The sequence below is a fragment of the Gekko japonicus genome, unplaced genomic scaffold, assembly GCF_001447785.1.
Source record: "Gekko japonicus isolate JY-2015 unplaced genomic scaffold, Gekko_japonicus_V1.1 scaffold441, whole genome shotgun sequence".
Classification (NCBI taxonomy): domain Eukaryota; kingdom Metazoa; phylum Chordata; class Lepidosauria; order Squamata; family Gekkonidae; genus Gekko; species Gekko japonicus.
This window is the reverse complement of record NW_015172017.1, coordinates 953,140-961,804: the sequence shown is the minus strand read 5'-3', so window position 1 is coordinate 961,804 and position 8,665 is coordinate 953,140. Positions and strand designations below refer to the sequence as shown.

At 49.9% G+C, this 8,665-nt stretch overlaps 1 protein-coding gene across 1 annotated transcript in view; it reads left to right on the top strand.

Moving 5' to 3' along the window:
* SUPT16H (SPT16 homolog, facilitates chromatin remodeling subunit) overlaps positions 1–8,665 on the top strand; it is a 25,636-nt gene that overhangs the window by 2,609 nt on the left and 14,362 nt on the right. The window contains exons 2-9 of the mRNA XM_015420433.1: positions 3,437–3,558; positions 3,663–3,833; positions 4,807–4,959; positions 5,049–5,195; positions 6,099–6,250; positions 7,385–7,557; positions 7,889–7,979; positions 8,107–8,180. Coding sequence (XP_015275919.1) covers positions 3,437–3,558; positions 3,663–3,833; positions 4,807–4,959; positions 5,049–5,195; positions 6,099–6,250; positions 7,385–7,557; positions 7,889–7,979; positions 8,107–8,180 — 1,083 coding nt within the window. The remainder of the gene's footprint in view (positions 1–3,436; positions 3,559–3,662; positions 3,834–4,806; positions 4,960–5,048; positions 5,196–6,098; positions 6,251–7,384; positions 7,558–7,888; positions 7,980–8,106; positions 8,181–8,665) is intronic.

The following is an 8,665-nucleotide window of genomic DNA, read 5'->3' as shown; positions in this document are numbered from 1 at the left end:
GAAGGGGGGGGACTAAAACCGGCCCCTCCTCCCAGCGGCCTCTCCGAGCAAGAAGGGTCGGTTTTGCAGCTTCCCCCCCTCCCCCACTAGCCGGATATCTCCTTCCTTCCTTCCATTTCACGCTTTTCGCATTACTTTTATTTTGCCTGTAATCGCCCCAATAATAAGTACAAGCCTTTCTAAGGAGTATAACAACTTTAAACATGTTTATATTTAATATATGGAGACGCACGTGCGTATCTGTATGCAGAGAAAGGAGTATCACTTTGTTGGTTGTGCATGTGGGTGGCATGTGTCTCCACGCCTGCTGGGTAAATGTGTATCTTTAGGTATGCGGTTATATGTACGTTCGCATGTGACATTTTTGTACAGCATGTGATGCCTGCAGGGTTGGAGCCACTGGTTCACACTTTTCCAGTCTCAGAAGGGGACCACTGGATCCACTTCAGAGGCTCTCTTTACCGCCTTCTCTGGGACTCCTTAATGCTTGTGATCATTGGTTACTGTGTCACTTTGTAGCAGTTGGGGAAACTGTCGCTGGGTCAAAGTGGCTCAGTATCTTCTGCCCCCTTTGGAATCCTCTCAGTGTTATAAAATCAAATTGATGGGTGTTTTTCCCTATATTTTTTCCTGTTTTGTTTCTTGCTTTGGTGCATCTGCTTTATAAATGACTCTCCCTAGTCAGTTACATTTTCCAATCATTCTTTGCATGTACTTTATATATTGTCTTTTATTCTGCATTGCAGTTCTAACTTTTAATATAACTGGTAAATGTGCAAAGGTGTATAGACACGGCTGTGTATATGGTTATGGGAATGGTACATTCTTGTATATCCATATTACTATGCCCCCTCCCAGTTAGTCCATGTATTTGGTAACTGCTTCTCATGTATGATAATGTAGATTTCACCTTTTCCTATCCTTTAAGCATCTCTATTGTTTGGACAAATGGTTAAATATATATTTGTGGGTAGCTAAATGTTTCAAGTGTACATCTTGAAGGCCTGGCTGAAAATACATTGCGAGCTGTTGCAACCTATTTTTAGATCCATGCGATTAGCATAACTTGCAAATCACATTGGCAAATGTGGCAGATTCCGTGATCCTGGGAACAGGGTGAGGTGGTGGGAAATGTGTCAATGTACTACTTGTGTAGTGAGTGGCCGTAATTGGCTTATGTGAACCACAGTCCCCGAGTGTGACTCCCAAGAAGTTCTAGGAAGAGACAGTACAGAATGATGCTTTGTGCTCCTGTTGAAGTAATTCAGGCAGAATCATAGTTTTTTGAGTGGGTAAGGAGCTGGCAGGGGAACACATGAACATATGAAACTGCCTTATACTGAATCAGACCCTCAGTCCATCAAGGTCAGTATTGTCTACTCAGACTGGCAGCAGCTCTCCAGGGTCTCAGTCAGAGGTCTTTCGCATCTCCTACTCCCTGGTCCTTTTAACTGGAGATAGAACCTGGGACCTTCTGCTTGCAAAGTAGAGACTCTTCCACTGAGTCAAGGCCCCTCTAATGAGGTAAGAAACAGATCAGAGACAGGAGGGCTGTGGTGGAGCGTGAATGGTTGTGTGCAGGGTAGTGGAGAAGCAACTGAGGAAGGAGGAAGAGCCAGATTGGGTTGCTTGAGAGACTAGTCTTGTTGGCAGGGATTGTTGGTGTGAGAGAAACAAAGGAAGGTGGCGCTGTCAAAAAGATCTCTGTGTGCAGCTCTCAGGCTTAAAGCTAGTTTATCCAGCCCTGCTAGAATGCCAAATGATAGACAGTGATGTACACTTTCCTACTTAGAGCAAGAAGCCTCTCTATCCAAGTTTGCTTGTTGATACTGAACTCCATTACAGACTTTGTAGAGTTGAGTATCTTCAGACTGTAGATTGCTCCCAGGGGTGCTGATCGTGCCCGAAAGATCCCTTTAAGGCACGTGAAAGACCCATTAGGCTTCTCCATTCCTCTGTCAGGTGCTTCCTAAGAGAGCATCTCTAGGTATTAAACCCTCTATTGTTGAGATGGAAGGGAGATGGAGCCCTATTTCCCAGCAAGTGCATTCATAATTGGAGAGAAGTGCAAAGGACTGGTTTTAGTCCGGGTTATACCATATGTGGTGGATTTCTAATCGGGTTCCTTGCTCAGGCAGTTGCTGTGATTTTGCTTTCAAGGCTAAATTTGCATGACCTTATACCATCAAAAGAGCTGCGGTGGCTCAGGTGGTTAAGACGCTGAACTGCAGGCTGTGGAAGGTCGGTAGTTCAGCAGTTCGAGACCCGAGTGCCGCATGACGGAGTGAGCTCCCGTCTCTGGTTCCAGCTCCTGCCAACCTAGCAGTTCGAAAGCAAGAAATTGCAAGTAGATAAATAGGTACCACTTCGGTGGGAAGGTAACAGCGTTCCGTGCGCCCTGGTGTTTAGTCATGCCGGCCACATGACCACGGAAATGTCTTCGGACAGCGCTGGCTCTTCGGCTTTGATACGGAGATGAGCACCGCAACCCTAGAGTCGGACTCGACTGGCTTTCGAGCAAGGGAACCTTTACCTTTATACCATCAAAGGAGCTGCGGTGGCTCAAGTGGTTAAGACGCTGAACTGCAGGCTGTGGAAGGTCGGTAGTTCAGCAGTTCAAGACCCGGGTGCCGCATGATGGAGTGAGCTCCCGTCTCTAGTTCCAGCTCCTGCCAACCTAGCAGTTCGAAAGCAAGAAATTGCAAGTAGATAAATAGGTACCACTTCGGTGGGAAGGTAACAGAGTTCCGTGCGCCTTGGTGTTTAGTCCTGCCGGCCACATGACCACGGAAACGTCTTCGGACAGCGCTGGCTCTTCGGCTTGGAAACGGAGATGAGCACCGCAACCCTAGAGTCGGACTCGACTGGCTTTCGAGCAAGGGAACCTTTACCTTATACCATCAAAAGTGAAGGCAAAGTACTGGTGTGTGTCCGCCACCCCATGACTGTTAGTGGGAGGAAGGGTGAGGGAAAGTCACAGAGTTCAGAGAAAGGAAGGTAGATCAGGATGGGTAACTGTGTTAGTCTTTGGGCGGCAGCCGAAAAGAGCAAGAGTCCAGTAACACCTTAAAGACCAACAAAATTTATGGTAGGGTAGGAGCTTTTGTAAGTATCTGGCGAAGTGAGCAGTGACTCACGGAAGCTCACACCCTGCCGCAAATTTTGTTAGTCTTTAAGGTGCTACTGGGCTCGTGCTCTTTTCTCCTATAGGAAGACGTATCAGGGAAAAGAGTGGGTGTGTTAAAGCCCTAATAGAAAGTGTTTTGTGAGGAGCCTTCAGCAGGCAGTGCCTGTGTCTTCCCTGGCTTTCCTGTCCGCCACAGAGCTAGATATTTTGGGGGCATGTAGGGCTCTGATTGTGCACCCATATTATGCACAGAAATGACAGTGTGCAGAATTGACTTGGGTCTGGGTATTACAGAGCATGAGTCTTAAGCATCACGCTTATGGGCCTTTCTCTTGCAGAAAGGAGAAGATGAATATGCCACCATTGATGCCATCGTGGTCTCTGTTGGCGTGGACGAAGAGACCGTCTACGCCAAGTCCACTGCCCTGCAGGTGAGTGAAGGCGAGGTAATACCATCTGCCAGACAGAAAGGGACAAGATTGTGGGGACTAAAGAGAGGGGGCTTCTTCTCTCCCTTTCTTTCCCACCTTTGCAGACGTGGCTTTTTGGCTACGAACTCACTGACACCATCATGGTCTTCTGTGAGGACAAGATCCTCTTCATGGCCAGCAAGAAGAAGGTGGAGTTTCTGAAGCAGATTGCAAACAGCAAGAGCAACGAGAGCACCAATGGGGTGCCGGCCATCACACTGCTCGTGCGGGAAAAGGTGAGCGAGCAGCAAATGGGTGCAGTTAGAGAATGAAAGACACTGGATTTAATGGAGATCAAGTGTTGGAATGCACTTGGGAGAAGGAACTTGTCACGGGCTGGGGTGTCAGTCAGAGGGAGTCCAGAACAGGCCAAGGTCAGGAGCCAAGAAGACAGTGCATAGTCCAAAAAGCCAAGCCAGGGTCAGGAGCCAGAAACACAGAGCCAAGTCCAAATCACTAACCAGAAACGTAGTCCAAAGCCAAGCCAGGGTCAGGCGCCAGGAACACAGAGCCAAGTCCAAAGCCAGGGGGTCCGAAGGTCTAGGTTCAAGAGCCAAGCCAGAGTGGATGCAAGCAGCACGAAGCTATCTTGTTGCTTCCACCAAGAGTACTGCCCAGAGTGTGGAGTTCAATGCTGCTACCAATTAGCCAGCTGCACGATCGGCCAGGCTCTTGTTAGAACTCTGGGCCGGCTGAGCGTCTCCCTTGTAGCCTGGCCTCTCTTTTCCTGTTTGCTAAGTTTTGTCACAATCGCTCCCTTAAATGAGTCACAGGTGGAGATGAGTCAGGAGGACTTTCAGCTTGCAGTTCTTCCTTATCTGGGCCAGGTGCGAAGACTGCTATTACAGGCACTTGCCAGCTATCCTCCTCTGCTGCTTCAGAGGGGCCAGCTGTGGTCTCTGTAGGTTCTGTCAGCTCATCCTCATCGATGCCCATGACAGAACTGAAGGAAGAAAAATGAAAGTGACTTAGGTGGAGCTCACTCGCTCACCTGTAACTGCAGCCTTCACTCCCCCAATTGAGCCAAGGCAGCCAGCCCCCTACATTTTGCCCCGCATTTTGCCTGGGCAGTACTCCTGGCAAGCAGCCATGCAAGCCTTGTACTGTGAATGGCCTTTTGGAAAGTCGGGGTCGGGATGGGTAACAACTCATGGAAACCGCTGACCCTCCCCCCCTTCCTTCTTTCCTCTTCTCCCCTCCCTGCCCCAGAACGAAAGCAACAAGGCGAACTTCGACAAGATGATCGAAGCGCTGAAGGGCAGCAAGAATGGCAAACGCATCGGTATCTTCAGCAAGGACAAGTTCCCGGGAGAGTTCATGAACAGCTGGAACGACTGCCTCGGCAAGGAAGGCTTCGAGAAGGTGGGGGCGAGGCGGCTCCGGCTGTACGGGAGCCAGTCTGGCAGGACGCGCTCCGCCTCCGGCTCACGCTTCTCCCAACTCTGTCGCAGGTGGATATCAGCGCCGTGGTGGCCTACACCATTGCCGTGAAGGAGGACGGGGAGCTCAGCCTGATGCGCAAAGCGGCGGCCATCACCGCGGAGGTCTTCACCAAGTTCTTGAAGGAGCGGGTTATGGAGATCGTTGATGTCGATGAGGTGAGGCAGGGGCGTAGTTGTGAGGCTGGGAACCTGAGACAGGGTGTAAGGTGGAAATGGGCCTCGGCCTCGAGAAGATGGGGAGGCGTGAGCAGTTGTGTGCTCTCTTTTGCAGTCCACCGCAGGAAAGCCAGTTTGGTGTCGTGGTGAAGTGCGCGGACTCTAATCTGGGAGAACCGGGTTTGATTCCCCACTCCTCCACTTGCACCTGGCTGGATGACCTTGGGCAAGCCGTAGTTCTGGCACAGCTGTTCTTGAAAAAGAGCCGTTTCTGTCAGAGCTCTCTCGGCCCCACCTACCTCACAGGGTGTCTGTTGTGGGGAGGGGAAGGGAAAGGAGTTTGTAAGCCGCTCTGAGACTCCAAGTGAAGGGGTGGGTATAAATCTTCTTCTTCTTTAGCAGCTTTCTGGTTTTTCCCCTACTATGGGGGCCAGTTGGTCTTTTTGCCTTTTTCCTCCTACCATTGTATCTCTGATAATTACCCTGATCCTTTCTTCACTGGACAGCACACATTGATGGTGCCTACAGCTTAAAGCTGAAGCTAGCAGTTGGGATAACTGAGTTGTCCTGCCCTTTCCAGCAGGGCAAAGCAACTGTGTAAAGATCTGCTGGCAGTGCATCGGTGCTCTTAAAGGGTCAAGGGAAGGGTTGCTCTTTTATGATCAGCTCATGCTGCTTTGCTACCATTGATGTTTGTCCAAGTTCAGCAAAAGGGTTGTGCAAATCAGGCTACATGACCATCAGTCTTCAGACAGCCCTGCGTTTCTCTCAGGAGTCAGGACCCATGGAATTTTTTCCTATTCCTTCCGCATGTTTTTCTTCATGCCTGAGGATTGCCCCCCCCCCACCGCACACACTCTAGGAACATCTGTTAACTATTGATTCCTCCCTATCTCCCGGCAGAAAGTACGGCACAGTAAGTTGGCAGAGTCGGTAGAGAAGGCCATCGAGGAGAAGAAATACCTCTCTGGGGCTGATCCCTCCACTGTAGAGATGTGCTACCCGCCCATCATCCAGAGCGGAGGCCATTACAGTCTCAAATTCAGTGTTGTCAGGTCAGTGAAACCACACAGAAACCGAATCTTCGAATCACGGTGCTCTTAATTTTGCCAAGAAAGAAAAAAAGATCAGTTGCTGGTTGTATTGTTTAACGGTTAAAATGTATTGCAGCTGAATAATGCCTTGTGCCCCTGTGCAGGATAATTGAAACCGTTTGGTCTTGCAGTGCATACTCTTTGATGTCTCCTTCGAGAGGCGAAGGAGGGGAAAGTTTAAGTGCATAGAACTTTCCTGAAGCCATGGTGATAATCTGCTGGGCAAAGTGAGTCATGAGTCAGAAAGGAGTTTAAACTCCTGCTTTCTGCTCTTCACGGAAAGCAGCTGAGTGGCGGGGAGCTCCCCACTGCTCAGCTGTTTGGTTTAAATGGTTGGGAGCCATTTAAACCACTGCTTTTTGCTCCCCACGAAAAGCCACAGGGGGCAGAAAGCAGAGGGTGAAATGGCTGGGAGCCATTTAAACCAAACAAAGGAATGGCAGAGAGCTCCCCACTGCTCAGCTATTTGGTTTAAATGGCCCCCTACTTTCTGCTCCTGGCAGCTTTTCATGGGGAGTAGAAAGCAGGGGTTTAAACTTTAAATGGTTCATGAACCAATACAAACTGGTTCAGTTCGCAAATGAACCTCTCTGTTCATATGGGTTCGTGGTTCAACCACAAACTGAACCGCAAAACTGCAATTAATGCCCATCCCTAGTAATAAACACCCATAATAGGCCAAAATGGTGAATTGAATTTGTACTGCTCAGCTTCAGCAATTTTTCAAGTCTAGTCACGGCTATTTAAAAAAATTAAAGTTGCGATTTTGTGGGAGCAAAATTATCCTTGAATCCAGTTCAGTTCTCTGCATGGAACAAGTTGTAGCAGTTAAAATGTTAAACTAGGACTGGGGGTCCCGAGTTCAAGTCCACGTTCGCCAGCTGACCTTACTGAGTGACCCGGGTCGTTCAGCCTAGCATACTTCACACGTTTGCTGTGCAGATGGAAGGGAGGAGAAGAGAAAGATGTGCACCACCTGATCTGGCAGGAAGGGTGTGATAACAGTGTGCTACATAAATGAACAGGCACAGTCCCTGGCCTTGCCTAGCTGTGTCGTTTTGCCTGCTTTTGACCTTTCTTTCCGTCCGGTCTCAGTGAGAAGAACTACATGCACTTTGGAGTGATCACTTGTGCCATGGGCATCCGCTACAAATCCTACTGCTCCAACCTGGTGCGCACGCTCATGGTGGACCCGCCCCAGGAGATGCAGGAGAACTACAGCTTCCTGCTGCAGCTCCAGGAAGAGATGCTCAAAGAACTGCGGCACGGTGAGCAGCAGTCCAGACCAGTGTTCCCTCTAAGCTGAGTTAGTGTGAGCTAGCTCACAGTTTTTTAAGCCTCCGGCTCACACATTTTTGTCTCCGCTCGGGAAGGAGGGCTCCAGAGCAAACTAACTTCTGCAGCAGCCCAATCGCTCGCTCACAACTTTAATGCCAGCAGCTCACAAAGTAGAATTCTTGCCCACAAGTCTCCACAGCTTAGAGGGAGCGTTGGTCCAGACACAGGGGGTTGCGCTTTGCAGCACGCCAGAGGGGCCAGCCGGAAACTGCCTCGCCTCTCCTTTTCCTCTTTTCTCTGACCACTTCCCCTTCCCTTCAGGCGTGAAGCTGTGTGAGGTCTACGCTGCCGTCATGGACATGGTGAAGAAGCAGAAGCCAGAGCTCTTGAGCAAAATCACCAAGAACTTGGGGTAAGAAGCCTTCCCCGCTGGGACGCCTGTTTCCTGTAGCACTGGGGATCCTGTCCTTTCTGCAGGAAGTGACTGTGAAGTGGTGCAGTGGGAGGACTCACACAGTTTCCACCCTCTTCCCCCCCAGATTTGCCATGGGCATCGAGTTCCGAGAAGGATCCCTTGTGATTAACAGCAAGAACCAATATCGCCTCAAGAAAGGTGAGACCTCCTCCGCTCTGAGCTGCCAGGGATGTCCTGGTTGCTTAATCTAGGCATAAGAACATAAGAGAAGCCAGTGCTGGATCAGGCCAGTGGCCCATCCAGTCCAACACTCTGTGTCACACAGTGGCCAAAAATACCAGGTGCCCTCAGGAGGTCCATAAGAACATAAGAGAAGCCAGTGTTGGATCAGGCCAGTGGCCCATCCAGTCCAACACTCTGTCACACAGTGGCCAAGAATACCAGGTGCCCTCAGGAGGTCCATAAGAACATAAGAGAAGCCAGTGTTGGATCAGGCCAGTGGCCCATCCAGTCCAACACTCTGTCACACAGTGGCCAAGAATACCAGGTGCCCTCAGGAGGTCCATAAGAACATAAGAGAAGCCAGTGTTGGATCAGGCCAGTGGCCCATCCAGTCCAACACTCTGTGTCACACAGTGGCCAAAAATACCAGGTGCCCTCAGGAGGTCCATAAGAACATAAGA